The sequence below is a fragment of the Macaca thibetana genome, chromosome 20 (assembly GCF_024542745.1).
Source record: "Macaca thibetana thibetana isolate TM-01 chromosome 20, ASM2454274v1, whole genome shotgun sequence".
Taxonomy (NCBI): Eukaryota; Metazoa; Chordata; class Mammalia; order Primates; family Cercopithecidae; genus Macaca; species Macaca thibetana.
This window is the reverse complement of record NC_065597.1, coordinates 70,025,793-70,047,814: the sequence shown is the minus strand read 5'-3', so window position 1 is coordinate 70,047,814 and position 22,022 is coordinate 70,025,793. Positions and strand designations below refer to the sequence as shown.

At 46.2% G+C, this 22,022-nt stretch overlaps 1 protein-coding gene across 4 annotated transcripts in view; it reads left to right on the top strand.

Annotated features, from left to right (window-relative positions):
- RBFOX1 (RNA binding fox-1 homolog 1) overlaps positions 1-22,022 on the top strand; it is a 2,487,135-nt gene that overhangs the window by 370,540 nt on the left and 2,094,573 nt on the right. For all 4 annotated transcript variants that reach the window (XM_050774301.1, XM_050774299.1, XM_050774300.1 and 1 more), the window contains exon 3: positions 7,207-7,266. In XM_050774301.1, coding sequence (XP_050630258.1) covers positions 7,207-7,266 — 60 coding nt within the window. The remainder of the gene's footprint in view (positions 1-7,206; positions 7,267-22,022) is intronic.

The window sequence follows — 22,022 nt, the reverse complement described above, 5'->3', positions numbered from 1 at the left end:
AGGTGATCTGCCTGCCTCTGCCTCCCAAAGTGCTGGGATTACAGGCGTGAGTCTCCACGCCTAACCCAAAATGAGCCTTTTAAAAAATACCGTTTTCTTCTCTGTCTTCTGAAGATTTCAATGCATATACTAGAAATGCCTATATTCTTAAAACAACAGATGCAGAGTACTATACATACCACTGTGCATTTTACTGTTTTCTCCCTGTCATTCCATATAAAGCTACCTCATTATCTTAACTGACACTGTCTGGATTCACTATAACTTATTTACCTGGCTTCTGAATAATGGAATTTATGTTGTTCCCAGTATTTTGTAATTACAAAAAGGCCTTCCATGAATATCCTTGGCACAGGTCATGTTGTACTCATGCAGATGTTTAAACAGCAGACACTTGAGAAATGGAATCCCTAGTCCAAATATTATCAACTTTTAAAATGTTGACCAATGTATAATTTCACTATGTATAAAGAATACATGTTGCCCGATAGTCTTATAATTTTCATGCTTTATTCAGATTTCGTCTTTGTCAATCTCAGTAAAAAAATAATATATTGCCTTATTTGCATTTCTTTTATTATGAGTGAAGTTTTAATTACAAGGATTATGGGGATTTCTTAATGTGCATAAGAGGTATTTGCATGACTGTCTTGTGAAATCGTCTGTATATTTCCTTTGCTTGTTTTTTTCCATTGACTTCCTTTGGTGTTTTCTTATTGATTGGGGGGAAGCTCTTTATAAATGATGTTACCCCTTTGTTCGTGGGTTTTAATTTTCTCAGATTGCCCTTTGTCTTCTACTTTGTTTACGGTATTTTTTTCATGCATGCAATTTTATGTACGCAGAATTTTGAATCTTTTGTTTTAAGGTTTTTGGTTTGGGGGTTATAATTAGAAAGATCTTCACTACCACTCTGAGATTACAAAAATCTTCTTTTTTTTTTTTTTGAGATGGATTCTTGCTTCATCGTCCGGGCTGGAGTGCAGTGACGCGATCTTGGCTCACTGCAACCTCCACCTCCTGGGTTCAGGCAATTCTCCTGCCTCAGCCTCCCCAGTAGCTGGGATTACAGACTCCCACCACAACGCCTGGCTAATTTTTGTGTTTTAGTAGAGACGGGGTTTCACCATGTTGGCAAGCCTACAAAATCTATTTGATTATTCTATGTCCTCTGGTTGGACCATACATTAAGGAGTTATTTTGATGTTTTGCCTCCAAGAAGGAAGTCTCGGAGGTGTGGTGGAAATGTGTGTGGTCTGTGTTCATCCAACAGCCGTGATCTGGCCTCATAGGCCCCTCAACCTGCTTGCTTTCTCTTGGCATCCAGACTTCCCAAGGAGATATGTCACAGCCCTGGGGTCAGAACACTTTAAGGGTCAGTGGCTTGGTAGACCTTTAGAGCTGTCAGAGGTGTGGGGACCAGAGCAACTCCATCTTGAATAGGAGCTGGATAAAATGAGACTGAGACCTACTGAGCTGCGTTCCCAGATGGCTAAGGCGTTCTGAGTCACAGGATGAGATATGAAGTCAGCACCAAATACAGGTCATAAAGACCTTACTGATAAAACAATAGCAAAGACTTGGAACCAACCCGAATATCCATCAATGATAGACTGGATAAAGAAAATGTGGCACATATACACCATGGGATATTATGCAGCCCTAAAAAAGGATGAGTTCATGTCCTTTGCAGGGACATGGATGAAGCTAGAAACCATCATTCTCAGCAAACTAACACAGGACCAGAAAACCAAACATTGCATATTCTTACTCATATGTGGGAGTTGAACAATGAGAACACATGGACACAGGGAGGGGAACATCACACACTGGGGCCTGTCAGGGGGTGGGGGGCTAAGGGAGGGGATAGCATTAGGAGAAATGTCTAATATAGATGACATGTTGATGGGGTGTAGCAAACCACCATGGCACGTGTATACCTGTGCAACAAACCTGCACGTTCCGCACATGTATCCCAGAACTTAAAGCATAATTAAAAAAAAACAAAACAAAACAGGTTTCTGATAAAACAGGTTGCAGTAAAGGAGCTGACCAGAACCCACCAAAACCAAGATGGCCACTAGAGTGACCTCTGTTCATCCTCACTGCTACACTCCCAGCAGCGCCATGAGAGATTACAAATGCCATGGCAATGTCAGGAAGTTACCATATATGGTCTGAAAAGAGGAGGCATGAATAATCCATCTTTCATTTAGCATATCATCAAGAAATAACCATAAAAATGGGCAACCAGCAGCCCTGGGGACTTCTCTATGGAGTGGCCATTCTTTCATTCCTTTACTTTCCTAATAAACTTGCTTTTGCTTTGCACTGTGCTTCTGCCCATTGTTTGCGAGGCTTTGGTCAGCCATGGCCTTGGCTTGGAGCTTTGCACAATGTTGATCCATGTACGTTTTCCTGGCACCATCATTGAGAACTCATCATGCACCCAGAACCCCACCCCTGACCCCAAACCCTCCGTCCATTGCTCAGGAAGCCTTGATTGGCCATGGTCTTGGCCTTCTGTTAACCTGTAGGATACAGTGTTCATTTTTTTCCACCTCCTACATCTTTATTCTGTATGACTGTAGCTACAAAGATTGACACGTCTGGATGTGACTATTTATAGGTAGGCACTTAAACACTCACGGGATTACATGAATATGTCTGTGAGCCCCGAAAATCTGAGACACAGGTCTCAGTTAATTTAGAAAGTTTATTTTTCCAAGGTTGAGGACTCAGGCCTGAGACACAGCCTCAGGAGGTCCTGACAATGTCTGTCCCAGGTCAGAGCACAGTTCGATTTTATACATTTTAGGGATACCTGAGACATCAGTCAACATATGCAAGGTGAACATTGGTTTGGTCTGGAAAGGCAAGAGAACTTGAAGCAAAAGCAGGAAGACGGGAAGATACGAGGTCAGAAGTAGATAAGAGACAAATGGTTACATTCTTTTGAGTTTCTGATTAGCCTCTCCAAAGGAGACAATCAGATAGATATGCATTTATCTCAGTGAGTAGAGGGCTGACTTTGAATACAGTGGGAGGCAAGTTGGCTCTAAGCAGTTCCCAGCTTGACTTTTCCCTTTAGCTTAGTAATTTGGGAGCCCCCGAGATTTATTTTCCTTTTACATGTCTATGTAAGTATATACACAAAAAAGTGTGGCTGAACACGGTGTCTCATGTCTGTAATCCCAGCACTTTGAGAGGTCAAGGCAGGTGGATCCCTTGATGTTAGTAGTTGGAGACTAGCCTGGCCAGCATGGTAAAACCCCATCTCTATTAAAAATACAAAAAAAATTAGCCGGGCGTGATGGCAGGCACCTGTAATCCCAGCTGCTCGGGAGGCTGAAGCAGGAGAATTATTTGAACCTGGTAGGTGGAGGTTGCAATAAGCCGAGATCGTGCCACTGCACTCCAGCCTGGGTGTCAGAGCGAGACTCCATCTCAAAAACCCCACAAAAACCAAAAATATGTGTTTATCTAAAGACATTTTCAATCAGCAAGAGACTCTTTAAAGGTAGTAGTTATGCAAAGAATATCACCTTTTAATGCCACCTCTGGGAGCTGACACCAGCCCATGACAAATCTGGGGAGGATGATGTCTGATGGCCCATCTGGGATCTCTGCTTGGGTCATTCTCTTAACTGGCTACATCCTTGCTGCTGGGGATTCATGTCTCAGCTTTTGAAAGCTGTAAACTGAGGTGCAAGAGGGCATACATTTCCAGGGAAGACTACTAGACTTCTAACAAGTGGGTGGAAAATGAGGGAGCAGAACTTGGAGGGAAGAGAAGAGCAGCAGACGACGACCAGAGTGACAGCTAGCTCCGGCTCCTGGTTTGGGATCTAAGAAGGGTTACAGATCCGATCTTCTCTGCCCTCCTCATGAATTTTCATCAGGATGGATCAGGCCAGCTCAAGTGATAAGGAGGCTTATTGTAAGGATTCAGGGAAAAGACCAGGGCTTTCTGAAAACCAGAACAGTGTCAGACAGCCACTACCTCCCTCGCTACATCTCTTGGCTCTCTTTCCCCAACTCAGTCAGACTTAGAATGTTAATATGTGCTTGTCTTTGTTTTCAAGGTAAAGAGGCAAATAGGGACAACAGGATTGGGTGTAGAGTTGGCTTCTTTGTTCAGATAACACAGGGACTGTGTTAAGGAGGGTGCCAATCTAGGGTTAGGGTACATGCCCAGTTCCATGGTATGGAGAGGTATAAAAGCGGCAGGAAGGGCAGAAAAAGTCTCGACAAGAGTAGATTGAGTTGGTACCAATTGAGTTGGTACCGTCTTCTCTTTCCTAGGAGTGAAGGCTTCCTGTGCTGCTTCTAATTAAAATGACATGGAAGTGCAGCACAATGAGAGATAGTCAGCTAAACAGGACACCAGGCCTCTGGGACCTCAGCCTCAGGAATGTGGAGAGGGAAAGCCCCTAGCTAGGGGGAGTGGCCTGGGAAGTGAGGGAGGGGCAAAGAGGGAGAAGGCACTGCAGGGGCAGCTGGATAGGAATTTCATCTGGTAGCTAGGTTCCCAAGTAAGATCATACTTGAGTGCAAGTCCTAAGTTGTCTCTTTCCAGGCTCTGGGATACTGGTTGCCTTGATCCTCTATTCTCTTTTCTCCCAATCAGCTTCCCCTGGAAGACTTAATTTTGACTCAAACCTAATTTTACCTTCCTAGGGCTGGTGGTTGCTATGGAGCCAATACTGACTTCATGTGCAAGGTCTTGGTCTTACGGAGTCCAACACAGTGCAGTGACCATTTCCGCGGGTCTCTGTTTCTGTTCCTGAGAAAGATAGATTGATTCATGCTGCCTGGGGCAGGTTTGTGTCCCTAGAGGGGTTAGAAGTGGGCAAGGTGCTGGGTCACCTGTGAGTCTTGGAGAGAGGCACCTCTCAAAGAAAGGACCATGCTGTAGATAGGGATCCCAGGGCACCGAATAACACTTGGGTCTTGTCACTGGGTTGAAATCTGCTATTGGGCTTAACTCGTTGATCAAGCACAGTTTTTTCTTGGTCCATCTATAAAGTGGGACTGAAAAGAAAGTGACAAAAGCCAGATATTCTCAGACCAATGGACGTTCTCTCAAAGGAGAATTGGCGTATTTGGCAGCAAAATCACTGCATCAACCTCCTCCCCCTTCTCTCCCCATTCAGGCTACTACTTTAGACAGTCGCTGGAAGCAGGGGACACGATTTGTGTTTAAGTTCATTTGTTCACGTCAGTAAACTGGAGGGTGGATGTGGCGTGAGGACCATTCTCTGTGTCGAGGAAGGAGAGGAACAAACGCAATTTTGATTTCTTGGTCACCAGATTTTTCCATGACCAATGTCTACTAGAAACTGCAAAAAGAGAAACAATAAAATATGTGTCTTCTCATTATAAGTTCAGAAGCGATGTACAGAAACAGAAATCCCAGAACTCTGTGGGTGGGTCTGAGTAATTCTTGTGGCTGGTACAGGAAAGAGTAGGTAGCTTCTGTCCCCCTCTGTTTCTTTCTCTTTTGATCTCTCTGTCTATATCTTTGCTCTCTCTCTTTTTATACACCTCTCCTTCCCCTCCCTCCTCTCTCCTGCTTTCTCTGCACCTCTCCGTCCTTCCCTCTTTCTCTCCCACCCTCTGTCTTTTGAGACAGGGTCTTGCTTGAGACAAACACACCCCTCTTTCTGCCCAGGAGGTTTAAGGGGTGACCCCAGGCCAAAGTCTGCTGACTGTTTTTTTTTTTTTTTTTTTTTGAGTTGGAGTTTTGATCTCATCGCTCAGGCTGGAGTGCAATGGCGTCGGTCTTGGCTCACTGCAACCTGTGCCTCCCAGCTTCAAGCAATTCTCCTGCCTCAGCCTCCTAAGCAGCTAGGATTACAGGTGCCTGCCACCACAGCGTGGCTAATTTTGTATTTTTAGTAGAGACGGCGTTTCACCATATTGGCCAGACTGGTCTGGAACTCCTGAGCTCAGGTGATCTGCCCGCCTCGGCCTTGCTGACTTTTTATTAATGATGATGTAGAGCTTTAGGCATTGCTGACACTTTTGAGGCGGGAGCAGTCCCCCAGAGTTGGTGGTGACCAGCTTTAAATATGCTCCTGTGCTGTACCTCATGGGAAGGTGGACGAAGGCCTCGGGAATACTCCAGTGGTGATTCACATCCCCGTGTTTGCAGTAGGCACACGCGGTTCAAGCTGAGGCTCCACTGCAGCCCTGCTGAGTGCTGTGTTACCTTGGACAAGTCCCTCAGCCTCTCTGTTGCTTCTTTACCTATAAAACGGGGCTGAGGTTAAGACCTACTTCTTAATACCCTAGTAAGGATCCAGGGTGAAAATGCACAAGAAATACACAGTGGCCGGGTGTGGTGGCTCATGCCTGTAATCCCAGTACTTTGGGAGGCTGAGGCCGGTGGATCACCTGAGGTCAGGAGTTTGAGACAGCCTGGCCAACGTGGTGATTCCCTGTATCTTCTAAAACTACAAAAACTTATCCAGGTGTGGTGGCGGGCGCCTGTGGTCCCAGTTACTTGGGAGGTTGAATGACAGAGGAAGACTCTGTCTCAAAAAAGAGTAGTGCATAGCATTGCAGATGCTCCCTAGATGCAAACTGTTGCTGGAGTGGAAGGTGGAAGGTTAGGGACCCCCAGCGTCTTCGGGTTGGGACGAGGAGTCCACACTGAGAAACATCCGGACCAGCGCTGCCTCAGGGGTGTCAGGGGAGTCAGAGATGCAATTTAGCGTTTGCTGGTGGCCACATTAAAAAGTAAAAAGAAACGGATGAAATTAACTGTAATAATAAATTTCCTTTGAGATAGTCTTAATATATTTACATTTTTAAACATAGCAATATATTTTATTTTTATATATTATTAAATGTCATTCTAACATGTAATCGATATAAAAATAATGAAATATTAATATTAATGAGATATTTTATATTCATTTTCTTCATCATGTCCTGAAAACCCAGTGAGTGTTTTATGTATATAGGCCATTTCAATGAGACTAGCCACAGGGCTCCATAGCCAGATTGGGTAATGGCCACTGTGCAGGGCAACGCAGGTCTCAACCCCTGCAGGGGATGGGTGGAGAGACAGAGGGTACTATGGCTAAACGTGGTGAGATGTTCTGGGGGTCGTGCTAAACTGGATTACTCCAAGTTAGAATTTTTTTCTTCAACCCGGCTTCTTCAACCTTTTTTTCTATTTGTTTGTTTTTTTGCCAGGAGTACAAGTCTGAAAATTCAACCCTCCTCCCCGGTGCCAAGAACAGTCTGCAAGACTCCGTAAGTAGAAGCATTTTGCTGAACAGATTAGATTTTGAAACTCCTTTTGCATCCTTTTCAGCCTCTTTGGTCTCGGTCATCAATCACCGGGAATGGTTTTTACCTGAAACTGATCTTGCTGGAGAAGTAACTGGATTTGAGGGGAATAAATTTTCCCGATCATGTGCACAATTTCTATTAGGAAACACCTGGCCCGTATTCCCAGCCTCTGGTGCATGGCGTGAGAGCTGTATTCTGTCCTCTAAAAAGACCACGTCCTCTTGATGGACAGATGTGGGCACAGTGGTTGGTGACAAGGCTGCAGGTCAGTCCCTCTGCCCCCTGGTGTGAGGGCCCCAGGTTGTGGGAGCACATGAAGAGGTCGACTGTCATTGGGCTGTCTTCCTGGTAAGGACAGGAATGCTCACTGAGTGCCCTGGGGTCCTGCATCGTGGTCTTGGGCTTGGAGTCACTGGGGCTCATAACTTGGGACGATGGCAGTGAATTCCTGTGCATTCCTCATCTGTCACCCATGGATACAGCGGCCAGGAAGTTCCCTGCACAGATACTTCTGAAATCGCTCATGCAAAGACACTCGGCAATGCAATCATGGTGTGGTGCATTCCTCAAGTGTAACCTGTTTGTGTGTTGTTGGTGACCTTGCGATGGCACCTTCAAGGGGCACACAGACTGTGTTGTTTGGTGTTCGTCATTATGTATTTCATTTTATGATGATCTTCTCTTTATAGCCATCACTAGTGGCTTTCCGTTAATGGCAGTGGTATGAAATTTCCTTCAAACATACTTAAGTTAAAAAACAAAAGTGAGTTGACTCAAAGACAAAAAAAAAATGGTATGGACATAACAGAATGGAAATCATAATGTAGGTATGGTGAGACGTTGTGATAGTGGTAAGTGAAAGGCTGAGAGTAAATTCTTTTATCAAAAGATGTTCATGGCTAGGCACAATGGATCACACCTATAATCCCAGCACTTTGGGAGGCCAAGGTAAGAGGATTGCTTGAACTCAGGAGTTGGAGACCAGCCAGCCTGGGCAACATCTCTACAAAAAATACACAAATTAGGCCAGGCACAGCGGCTCACGCCTGTAATCCCAGCACTTTGGGAGGCCGAGGCGGGCTGATCATGAGGTCAGGAGATCGAGTCCATCCCGGCTAACACAGTGAAACCCCGTCCCTACTAAAAGTAGAAAATAATAATAATAATAGTAATAGCCGGGTGTGGTGGCGGGCGCCTGTAGTCCCAGCTACTCAGGAAGCTGAGGCAGGAGAATGGCGTGAACCTGGGAGGCAGAGCTTGCAATGAGCTGAGATCGTGCCACCGCACTCCAGCCTGGAAGAGAGTGAGATTCCGTCTCAAAAAAAAAAAAAAAAAAAAAAAAAATTAGCTGAGTGTGGTGGTGTGCACCTGCAGTCTCGGCCACTCAGGAGGCTGAGGTGGGAGGATTGCTTGAGCCCAGGAGGTGGAGGCTGCAGTGAGCCATGATTGTGCCACTGCACTCCAGCCTGGGCAAACAGAGTGAGACCCTGTCTCAAAAACAAAAAAACAAAAAGTCTGCTTGGCCCTGGGCCTTGTCCATGAGTGTGCTCTGTATTTGGAATGTTCCCTCCTCTTTATGCCCTAATCTATGCTGACCCTTGGTCCAAACTGGAATCTTTAAGGGCCCACTGCTAGGTGCTTGTCTCTTCCTCCAAAATGACTTTTCAGGCTGAGTTTTTATAATAAACCTCATTAATGGATCATCTGAAAGTGGTGTTTACCTGCAATGCCAAGAAGAGGAGGAAGAAGAGGAAAGGGATGATGAAAAATGACAACCACACACCCAGCTTTCTTATCCCACTTCTCAGTTGACCAAATGTTCGATCTCTGTTGTTTTAACATCCTCTCGATGACTCCGTAAGGTAAGTGCTGTTTCTGTCCTCATTTTGTGACTTAGGAAACCGAAACTCAAAGTAATTGCCCATGGTAACACAGCCTGGACTTACCCTCTGACCCAACCACATCATTGGAGGACCAGGAGTCTTGCAGCTTCACATCAAGTCTGTGAAATATTGTTCCTGTTTTGGATAGATGGAAAAATGATGTGTGAAGCAGGAAAGTATTGTATCGGCTGTCTCTTGCACGTGACAATTACCCTGAACTTAGTGACTTCAAACAGCAGACTTTCATTATCTCACAGTTTCGGCAGGTCAGGAATCTGGGAGTGGTTTGCTTGGTGGTCTGGCTCAGGGTCCCATGTGAGCTGGGGCTGCTGTCTTCTGAAGGCTGAAGTGGGGCTAGAGGGTCTGCGCCCAAGGTGGTTCACCTAACAGCTATTGTCAGGAGGCCACAGAGCTGCTTGAGTGTCCTCAGGACATGGTGGATGGTGTCTCCCAGGGTGAGAGATCTGAGAGATTAAGAGCAAAGTAGAAGCCACAGGGGATGATGGCAGTGAATTCCTGTGCATCCCTTAGATGACGTAGCCACAGATGTCCTGTGCCATCGCCTCTGCTGTATTTAATCATTCATACAACATAATCCTCAGGAGATTGTGAGAGCATACCATACGAGGGCATGAGTACCTGGAGGGGGGATCATGGGGCCATCTTGGAGGCTGGCCACCACACTCTTCATAATATTGGAATAACTATGTCTTGCAGTTCCACCCAGGATGCTTGTAATGTCACACTGAGTCTGTGGAAAGAAAACAAAGATACTAAACCCATTTTGCAGATGGGGAAATGAGGCGTGGAGCAGGAAAGTGACATATTAAAAAGACTTGATGTTGGTGGTGCAGACGCTTTTGAAGGGAAAGTAGTTGAAAAAGCTAATTGCTCACACTAGGATCAAAGGTGTCAGAGAGGGTTCCATTTCCCCAGTGGTTCGAATAGTGCCTGTGCCTGCTAGATTTCCAGCTGTCTTGGGTTGGGTCAGGTATTTCCTGGCCCCCAACCTAACTCATGGAGGCTGATGCGTTCTCTCTAGTGAAAGGGATGATGGTGTCCTGCTGGTTTCTCCTCTGGAGGCTATAGAGTCTTCTAGGTTTGCAGAGATTCATGTTGTGAGGATCCAATTGCCTTAACTCGCTCCTTCTTATCCAGCCTCTGACTGTAGAAGGCCTGCTGGGCTGGGTGCTTCTGGCTGGACTCTCACAGCTCAGCCTCCTGTCTTGCCTTGGAATGGGTCATGGATGGAAGCAGTCATTTTCACAACCTCTACTGGGGGCAGCATAAGTTAGCCTGACCGTCTCTGGATGGCAGATTGTCTCATATTCACATGTGTCAAAATGCAAAATGTGTTCCATCTTTGATCTAGCAATTACGCTTCTGGGAATTTGCACCTTGGAGATGATTGTACACGTATGAGATGTGTTTGTATATTTATTAAGGGGATGATTGTAGTGGCAAAAATAATTTTTCAAAAGATGCACCCTCAATATCCCTCAATAAGGGATGGTTTAAGTCAATTGTGTGTATCCATAAAGTCCAATTCCAAGCTGCTGCTAGGATTTCATGGTGAGGATTTATGTTTATTGACTTGGAAAGATGCACATGACATATTGTTGAGTGAGAAATACAGCCTGTATTATATGATTCCAGTTATGTGCAAACTGTATTCATAGATCTCCATTTCTCTGAGTTCAGAGAGATGTCAGAAAGGCAGATGGAAAGTTCAACTAAATTGCTGGTTTTTGCATTTTTCTTTAGACTCTTTTATTTATTTTTTCTATAGTGAGCAGTTATGTTCTTTGACAGTGGTAGTAATAACATAATATTAGTAATAATGTTGTAATAATGTAATATAGTAAGAAGCAGTAGTAATAATAGTAGTAATAATGTAGTAATAATAATACTAGTACTAGTAATAACTATTTATGAAATTAAGCAGTGTGTTCTGGACTGTTTAGAAGGTTTTCCAGGAGAGCTGACGGCATATTCATTCAAGTTTCATTCTCCCTTGTCATGGAAATGCTGTGACGTTCCTCTAGAGGAGTGAAAATGGGGTTTGCAAGACTAAATGTGGCCTCTGGACAGACTCTTTGGCCCTTACCTGCTCCAGAATGCAGAATGCTCCAGGCCATGGCATCTCACCGCCCTTCCTAGTCACTGCCCTGTGTCACCAGTCAGCTGTACTTTTTCTTACCTCCACCTCTCTGCTTTGGCACTGTCTCCCAGAAAGGGCTTTCCCTGGATGCAGAAAGTACATTTTGCCAGCATGCAGAATAAAATAATCATAATAGGTAGCATCTTTGGGAACTAGGAAGTACCTGGCATTGCACCCACCGTTTCACAGGCATTGTATCTTTCTCTCCCCAGAGTAGTACAAGGAGGGAAGACCTATCCAAACCCCTTGATTACAAGTGGGGAAACTGAGGCTCAGGGCATGACTTGCACAGTCTCATAGCTAATAGGGAAGCAGTCTGAAATTCAGACCCAGATCGGGCTGTTGCCCATGCTGCGTTGAGCTGAGGGGAAGGCCAGCAGGTTCTGTTTGGTGATGCAGGGAGCATTCCTGGGAACCTGTGTCTTGGGTGCAAAGTTAATTCCAGCGTCATCAGGTAACATAAAAATCACACTTGGTCAGTTACTTGCACAAGTCCTGTTAGAGACCAATCTTTCTGCCCCTTGATACATCAAATACAGCCACACTTTCCTGACTATTAGAAAAAATGAGGATCTTTGCTTAGATGCCAGATGAAGTGATTGTGTTGAGCTGGCATGCTGGATGAATGAAACATACCTGTCTGTAAACACTGGAGTCATCTGTGACATCTGTGATCATGTGGCCACATGATGGAGAGGCACTTGGGAATGAGACTGAGTGAGAAACTTGCAGGTACATGTTCCCTTTTGGGTTCACTCTGGAGCAAACGCATCCTGAACCCGTGGAAGTGATGCCGTCCAGCATAAGAACCGTACTATTATTTTTTCTCTCTTTCTTGATATAGTAGAAATATACTCTCCTATACCCAAGGCAGACATTACTAATCGATAGTGCCATTCTCACCTCCTGTACCCAAGGCAGACATTAGTAATCAACAGTGCCATTCCCCTGTTCTATACTCAAAGCAGACATTACTAATCAATGGTGTCACTCTCCACTCCTATACCCAAGGCAGCAAACATAGTGAAGTTAAGTGGGATAACCCAAATTTTTACTTTGTTCTGCCTCATTCCAGGTCCATATTTCATTACTCCTGTACTTTTCTGTAATAAAAATAACAAAAAATTCATTTTTTGTGCCTGCTTAAGAGACTATAAGAGACTGAGTGGCTTCAAAAAACACCTATCTACCATCTTACGGCTTCCATTGGTCTTAGGTTTGGACACAGCTGAACTGGGTTGTCTGCTTAGGGTCTCACCAAACTGCAATCAAGGGAGTTGGCAGGAGATGCGGGTTTCATCTGGAGCTCAGGGTCCCTTTGTAAGCTCACTGGTTGTTGGAATAATTCAGTTTCTTGTGGCTGTAGGATGCAGGCCCTCAGACGCTAGACACCACCTGCAGTTCCCTGCCACATGGCCCTCTCCACAGGCAGTTTACAATGTGACAGTGTGCTTTTCCCAGGAGTGTCTCTCTAGTGCACGTTAGCAACATGGAGTCTTGTGTACACATGTCCCGACATAATCACGGGATGCCCATCATCTTTTCTGTTGGTTAGAGGTAAGTCATGGGTCCTGCCCACATGCTACTGATCATGGAGCTGCACTGAGGTCTGTCCATGCAGATACAGTCCCGGGATGAGTCTGGATTTCTCCTCTTCTTGGGGCCAAGTGTGCTGCTATTTCTCTCCAGCATTTTCCCTTTTTCTTGCAGAAAAGGGGCTCATGGGCCCCCCAGGAATGAGACCACATCAGTGTTTGACCCTCCAGACTTCGTTATCCCCTGGCCATCTAGACGTCTTAACTTCCTGACCATGTCACCTCTGTAGGATGTCCCCTGCTGCAGGCTCAGCAAATGAATATTTGATGGAATGCTGCCACCTTTTGGAATTTAGCAAAAGTGATCTGTGCTGTTCAGAGGGATGGAAGTGAAGCTCCTGTTGCCTTCCCTACAGCCTGCGCACACACACCCACTCACCCGGCCTTCGTTTCCGCTGAGCATTGACTCAGTTTTGACGCCAGTCTCTTCATGAGGAAGGTTTGCTTGTCCTTTCTGCTCTGGTTTCTAGTTGCTGCGAGTGCTGACAGGCTTGTTCCCTGTTTTACCCACCAAGATGCAGCAGAATGTAGAAAAAAGAGATGGGGCACATTGGACTGAAATTCATCTCTGATTCCACCACCAACTATCCAAGGACTTTGGCTTCTGTGTCTGTGAAATGAGGGTTTCTCAGGCTCTTTCTGCTCTCACATCCCTGATCCCAGGTTATGATGCCTGTAACCGTATATGGAGAATAGGTAACACCTCATTTATAGATGGCAGTCAGATGGGAGTGGAGGTTAGACCCAGTCCCAGGTCAAGGATGCCAAGGCTATATCTGTCCTCAGTAGGGTAGAGTGGTGCCATTTATGAGTAATATCTGCCTCAGGTATAGGAGGGGAGAGTGGCACCATTGATTAGTAATGTCTGCCGTGGGTCTAGGAGGGGAGAGTGGTGCCATTGATGAGTAAGTCTGCCTTGGGTCTAGGAGGGGAGACTGGCATCATTGATTAGTAATGTCTTCCTTGGTATAGAAGAGTGGTACTCTTGATTGGTAATGTCTGCCTTGAGAACAGGAGGGGAGAGTGCCAACACAGATGCTGTCCCAACTCCAGGTGTCTCATAGAGACTTGTAGCAGCCATCATGGAACCCATAAGCTGTCCCACCTTTCCCGTTGCTTCTCTTTCTCTATATTCATAGACATAGCTGTCCTCCCTCCTCCCTGGCATCCTTGGCATTTTCCTGTCTTACTCTCAATCCGAAGTTAGCAGAGGTTGCCCATGGCATGTCTCTAGTTGACCCACTATCTGACTGGTCAGCTCACTTGCTGAACCATGACTCCTCCTTTCCAGCATATTTCAGCAGCTCTCTGTGATGTGAGAGTAGAGAGCAAGGTCCTCTGATTTCAGGCTTGGCATTTGGATACTATCTGGTGGCTTCTCTCTCCAACCTTATATGCTACTCTCCTCCCACTCTGTCCTCCAGTGTCCATGCCCCATGTTCCCTGACTGCAGACCTTTGCTTAGGCTATCCTTTCTGCTTGAATTCTCCCCTCAAATCTGACTATCCAAATTCCTAACCATTCATCCAGATTCATCAGAAAAGCCTTGTTCAGAGATTCTTCCTAAATCACTGTGGTTGCGTTGCTCTCCAACCACAAAATACCCTCCACCCTCATTCCTCCCTCCTTTCCTTCCTCACCTCCTCTCTCGTTCACCTCCTCTCTCCCTCACCTCCTCTCTCCCTCACTTCTCCTTCTCATCTCGTCCTCATTCCACCCCCAACTCCTTAAACTATATTGCAGTCACTGCTAAGAGCTGGAAGATATGCATGTGACTAAGACTCAAACCCTGCCCTCAAAGGGCTTGCAGTCTGTGAGGAGGACACAGGGTGAATAAGAAGTAGCCCATAACTGAGGCACAATCTGATTGCTTTGTAGTGTAGGAAGAATGCAAAGTTGAGTGGCGGTGCAAACAGGTAGGGAAGGCATCACAGAGGAGGTGAAACTTAGAGTCTCAAAGGACAAGACGGAGTCATAACACTGATTGCAGGAGATGGGCAGCTCCAGGTAGAAGGAACAGAATCATCAGAAACATAGGCATGAACTTGGGTCTGTTATAGACTGGAGGAGGGGATGTCAGGGGTTGGCAGGAGACGCAGGCATGCCCCAGTGCTCCATAGTAGTTAAGAAATTGAGTTTTTGCTGTGATTAGTGTGTGGCTACTGAAAGGTTTTAAGCTGGTGATTGTCTGGATCCGATTTGCATTTTAGAAACGTCTCCCTGGGACCTGGCTTAGGAGCCTGGGAGGCTGCAGGAAGCCTTGGTCCCTCCTGGGTATTTTTCACTATGTCTCCTCGCTGGAGTGGGCTGGGGAGCCGAGGGGTCACCAGCTCTACACCCAGACTCCTGGGCACGCTCTGCTTCTCACCGCTAATGTGCCTTCTACAGCATCTGCTCGGCAGAAAACCAAGTGTGCGGACGAGATAACGGCATTAGGAGCAGGAGGACAAAGCTGATACTCGGGGCAGTGAGACATGCAGGCTTAAATTCTTCCCCTTCAAAATATCACCCGTGATGTTGGCCACGTGGTTTTGATTAAAGGAAGCTGGACTTCCTGGGATGAAATGCTAAGTGGCACTGTTGACCTCGGGCACAGCCAGCGCAGGGTCTGCTGCTCCGGTGAACATCCCTGCCATTTCTCTCTGCTGCTTTCTGCCAGATAAGAGGGGAAATCTATTTAGTGATTTCCCCTAATCTCTGAGGATGGCTATGCCCCCTGGAGACACGGTGATGATACTGACAGGTTTCAATGTTGGCATTGAACTACGGATGGGGAGTGAAGGTCTTTTCTCCTTCCTATCTCCTGTTGGGGTGCCTAAAATACAGTAGGTGCTCAATAAAGGCTTGTTCTTGAAATGAATGAGTGAAAGTGTCAGCTCTGTTGATTTAAACTATCCCAGAAGGCTCCCTCATACTTCTCCCTGTCAGCACTTACCTGCCCCAATCTGAGGTCACTGCCTTTCTAATTCCACTGGGCTCATTTCTGAAATCTGTATAAATGGACCCCTGCAGTCCATGTGTATCTGCCTTCTTTCCCTCCACAGCATCCCTAGGAGAATCACTTATGCTATTGCATGCACCACTAGCTACTCTTTTTAAAGGTTGGACAGTATTTCATTGTATGATTGGACCATGACGTATCCGTTCTCCCATGGATGAGCATTGGGGTTGTTTGTAGTTTGGGGCTGTATGCACCCTTGCACCTGTTGTTTGGTGGACCTACATACTCATTTATCTGGGGAATACACCTAGGAGTGTGTCTCTGGTCACAGAATAGGCACATGCTTGGTTTGAGTAGCTGCTGTCCAAAAGTGGCCCCAAGTGGTTATACCAATGCTCACTCCCACCAGGAATGACTACGAATCCCACTTGCACGCTCATTCTCTGAATGCATATATTGTGAATTGTCACAACACCCCGGGGGCAAGCGTGGTTGTTATTACCCCCACTTCACGGAGGGGCACTCTGAGTCTCGACTGACTGGGTCAGTGTCGCAAGGGTGTAGCACGGGAACCAAGGGCTCTGTTTCCATAACAGCAGCAGCCCTCTGAACACATAGCATACCATGATTCTGGGCAGCTGTGGAGGTGTGGGGGTCCACACGTGGCCACGGGGTGGAGGGGCACTATGGCGAAGCGGTTCTGTGCATGGCTGGGAACCACGCTGCAGCCTTGAATTCCAGCCCTGCCGCCTACTTGTTGTGGAAGCCTGGACCAGTGGCTTGACCTCTCTGTGCTGTAACTTTTCCTATCTGTAACACAGAGTTGATAAAACAAGTTGCTATGAGGATTCAATGAGTTAATATAGGTAAAGCCTTAGGAGAGGGCACTGGAGAAGGTTTAATTATTATTATTGATTATTTCCGCTCTGCCCAGTTTGAGTGCTGGAGTTGTCTGAGCTCTGTAGGGAAGAAGGCTGCAAAGCCCTGTAATAGTTGTAGGGCTAACAGTTGTGAGATACACTGCTTAACTCTCCCTCCTGTCCCCTATCCTCTGAAGGTTGCTGACTTTCCTGATGAAATCCAGAATCTAATTTTTAGCCCTGATCATTGGTTTCACAAAAGCCTGCTGGGCGCAGTCCGGGTGGTCCCTTCTGAAATGCATCTCTGCTCTTTAGTGCCCCTAATAAGAAATGCAGTCTGTTTGCTCAAGGTTTTACCCTTTACAGAAATGGTCAGATTCCTTTCTTTCCCCCATATCTGTTTCGTAAATCCATGCCAAATATTGATGTTTGATAACTACAAATATCACACATAGCTTTTAATCAAGAAAGACGGAAGGAAGATAAGGGGAGCAAATACATCTCTGTAAGGGAGTTCAATATTCTCAGTAATGATTTTGCTAAGAAATAAAATTACTGGAGGGAGGCGAGAGGGCTCTGTGCTGTGTACCCAAATGGACCGAACCACCTGAAACTACCTGGGTCCTTCTTCCAAACTCCCATGGCTTGCATTTAAGTTATGTATTCATTACCCGAATTGGTAGATGCTATCTCATTTTACAGAAAGGAGAGCTGTACTTTAAATGTGAATTTCCAGTATGCCATTGGTCTATCCCATCACCAGCAGAACCCACAGCCATCTTACGTTCTCTGTCACTTGCCTGAGACAGGAGTGGAATGTGAATGCCTGTCACCTCCCACTCTAGAGAAAAGTCAGCCTGCTGGGGGCAGAGGAGAAGTCATCTTCCAGGCTTTTATCCAAGGAGGTTATTTCCTCCATGTGGAGACAAAGGGCAGGATCGTCCTGGAGTAGTGTCAGGTGTTAAGCATGTAGGGATGTCCACCATGTTAGCCAAGGTTGACCCAGGGTCACTCCAGGCCAGAGCTTGGCCAAACCAAGTGGGACCCCATGACCTGCATCCAAACCCTCATGTATAAGGCAGACCCCAGTATCCTGGTGCATTTCAACTTGACTGTTTTTCATGGTCCTCATGCCTTGTGGCCTCTACACATGCTGTTCCCCTGGCCATGAACGCTTTTCCCTAAGACTTGTTAATCTCATAATTTTTTTTTAATCGGTCACGTACTTTGTGTCGAACTCTGTTCTAGGAGCTGCGGGGATGGCAGGTGGGGATGGGGGGCAGAGGACTGTGTAGAGACGGTGGGGGCGGAGCGGAGGACAAAACCGACATCAGCATAATTTGTACTCTCACCTTCTTTGGGTTTTTATTCAAATATTATCTTCTCTGCAACGTTTTCCTTGATGGCTCTGTTTAAATCTCTAAGACCTGCTCAGCACCCTTCTTCTTTTCCTTGCTTTGATGCTCACACAACACTGAGTGCCACCCTCTGACATCCAGTGTATTTTAGGTGCTTGCTGGCTTGCAGTAGCTCTTGCACTAGGAGGGCGGGGGTTTTGTGAATTTCCAGTATGCCAGCAGCCTATCCTGTTATCATCAGCCTATCCCATTACCAGTGTTTTGTTCTCTCTTGTATCCCTAGCACCTATGCCTGTGCCTGCATGTAATAGACTCTCAGTCACTTCTTGTTGAAAGACTAGTGAACTGCTGCTGCACACTTGCTGTGTACTAGGCCCATGTTTTATCCCTGTAGCCTCATGTGATTGTCAGAGTGTCTTACAGGGTTCTGTTGTCCCCATTTAACAGAAGAGCAAGTTGATGCCTAGTGAGGCAAGTGTACCAAGGAACATGGGTATAGGCAGGATAGGGGTTTACCTAAAACTGCAGTCGGGGCAGGGGTTTTAAAGACACCATGATGTACAAGGTTGAAAAATAAAAATTAGGCTGGGCACAGTGGCTTATGCTGTTAATCCCAGTGCTGTGGGAGGTTGAAGCAGGGGGTCAGTTGAGGCCAGGGGTTTGAGATCAGTCAGGGAAACATAGGGATACTTTGTCTCTACAAAATTAGAAAATTAAAAAAATGTATTTTGAAATGAAAAATTTAATGGCATGTTGGCACATGTCATTAGTCCCAGCCACTCCAGAGACTGAGGCAGGAGAATGGCTTGAGCCCAGGAGATTGAGGCTGCAGTGAGCTAATTGTACCACTGCACTCCAGCCTGGGTGACACAGCAAGACTCTGTCTCTAAAAAAATAAATAAAAATCAGACCCCTCCAGTCCCTGGCTATGTTAACACTCAAGTTGTGTGCTGTGGTTCTCAGGGTAAAATCCAGACTCCTTGACACAGCCTACAGGGCATCCTGTGACATGGCCTTTGTGTTTCTCTCCAGCCTAGTTTGTTTCCACATCTCCCCAGCAGCCAACTAGAGCATCATCCACATCCTTAGGTGTGGCATGCTTTCTTGCTGGCCCGCGTGTGCTCTGTTGGCAACATCTCCGTCCCGAATCCACCCAGTGGAATCCACCCAGTGGAATCCACCCAGTCTCCCTGCCCGCCTTCCCCTGAAATCTTGGGTTCACCTTTAAGGTCTTGGCTTACCTAGGGCAGGTCCTTACTCACCCGTATGGGTTAGTTTGGCAGTAGGTTTCATGGACCCCAGGCCCCATCTCCTTCCTTCATCAAAGTGTCAATCACTCTGTATTCTAATTTGTTCTCTCATCTCCTTTCTCACTTCTGACACATCTGGTTTGACAGCTCACTGCAGCCCCAGCATCACCTCAGTGCCTGCACGTGTAAGAGCACAGGAAGTCTAACAGAACAAATGAATGATTTGGTGGACAGCATTGTTGCTGCTGTGTTCCTTGGCTCCTCCACTGGCTTTTCTCTTCCTTCAGTAGCCTTTTGCTTTGTACTTCTGTGTACTCAGCTTCTTTCAACTGATAAAAATGATCAATCTTAAAAACCATTTTCAACAAAAACTAGTGATTCACCCATCTGTCTGTTCATCCAGCCACTCTCCCATCCATCCCTCCATCTACTCTCTCATCCATCCATCCACCCAGTCTCCCACCCACTCTCCCATCCATCCATCCATCCGTCCATCCATTCACCCTTCCTTCCAATCTCCCAACCATCCATCCATGTATCCATCCATGCATCCATCAATCCATCCACCCACCCATTCATCTACTCTCCCATCACTCAGCTGCTGGGTGCAGTGGCTCATATCTGTAATCCCAGCACTTTGGGAGGCTTAGGGAGGAGGATCACTTAAGGCCAGGAATTAGATGAGCCTGGGCAACACAGTGAGACCCCATCTGTACAAAAAATTAAATAAAAATAGCCAGATGTAGTAGCATGCACCAGTAGTTCCAGCTACCTGGGAGGCTGGGATGGAAATATTACTTGATCCATCTATCCATCTACTCTCCCATCCACCTACTCTCCCATTCATTCATTCATTCATCTACTCTCCCTTAATTCCTCCCATCCATACAGCTGCTCTCCCACCCACCCACCCACTCTCCTACCCATCCATTAATTCATTCTTCCTTCCACTCTCATCCATCCATGCATGCATTCATTTATTCATTCATTTGTCTACTCTCCCATCAGTTCTCCCATCCATTCATCTACTCTCCCAATCACTCTCCCATCCACCCACCCACCCACTTTCCCATCCACTCATCCACCCATCTACCTCTCCATCTGTCCATCCATGCAATATTGGGCAGCCACCACGTACCAGGTCCTGTGAAGCTGCTAATGTTATAGTTGTAAGCCAAGACACACTAGGACTCACCCTCCCAGAGCCTACAGTTTAGTAGGGTGAGACAGAGATTAAGCAGATACTCATACAAAAGGGTATCTACCAATGAAGAAAAGTGCTTCACAAGGTAGATAATGGCTCTGAGAAAGACGCTTATAATAAAACATGATATACATGGTGGATATGTCTGGAGTTTCCCCAGGAGGAGACTCATGAGCTGAGCTCTCAAGATCACAGAGCAAGGTCAGGAGAGAGTAGAGCATTCTAGGCAGAGGAAATAGCATGTGCAAAGGCCCTGTGGCCAGAGGAGTGTGGTTTTTTTTTTTTGGTTTGTTTTTTGTTTTTGTTTTTGTTTTTGTTTTTGGGGGGGGGAACTGCTAAAAGATAACCAGAGTAGCTGGAGTTCAGGGAGGGGGAGCATTCCAGTGAGGCCAGGCCATGGTGAGGATGCTGGTCTTTAACCCTAAGCATTGAAGACCTCATTGCCACCGTGAGGCAGAAACCCAGCTAGGCACTCATCATTTGGGGTCCTTTTTCCTGACGAGGTCTCTCAAATTGATCTAGGCTCAGGTCCCACAAAACATGGATCTGGCCCCTTCCTGGCACATAGAAAGGACTCAATCCACAGTGGCTGACCAGCAAGATAGAATGGGCTCCATTTTACAGATGACAAGACTGAAGCTCAAGCGCCCATGAGAACGGGACTAAGGCTAGGGGAGGGCCCTGATGGGTTTTCGAGGAGGTGATTGGATTTGCATTTTGTGAAGATCTCTCAGGTTTGTTTGAGGGGCCTCAGTTGGAGCAGGGGACAGAATCACAGGAGTACCAAGATGGGAAAAAGCTGGTGGCATGGCCAAAGCTTCCTTCAGGATTGAGAAGGCCCCACATCCAACATCTGGGTGGACATCCTTCAAGGCTCAGAACACACATATGCCTGCAGTATCTCTGCATTTGCACAGTTGAAGGTGGGTTCCCCAGTATAAGCCTTCCAGGTTCTTGGCAAAGGGAGGGTAAGTAGACATATTTCCATACATGGGTGCAAGATTACTTTCATCTGCACTCCATATATGCAGGGATCTTCCACTTGCTTTCATTCCTGCTGATGGCACAGGGTTGCAGCCCTGATTATAGCTCTCAGAAGCTGAGGTTATTTGTGGTGTAAAACTGAGAGGAGAGAGGAATGAAAAAGTCACACTCCAAGAGGAATTTTCCTTTCTTGGTATCTGTGAGCTGATAAAGACAGCAGCATCTCAGGTTCATTTGATGGACAATTTCAGAGCATCATTTCGTGGGAGGAGGCAGTCCAGTACCAGGACCATATTGGGGTCATGTTTATGGGGCCAGGTTCCATCACTGAGTGGAAAGATCACAAGAACACTTGATGTCTGAGGGCTTGTTTGCACGTCTCCAAGTTCAAGGTTCTGTCATCCTTATTTAACTCCCCAAATCAAGGTAGATGTTTTTTTTTTTTTTTTTTTTTTTTTTTTTCCCTTCCCCAGCCAGCATC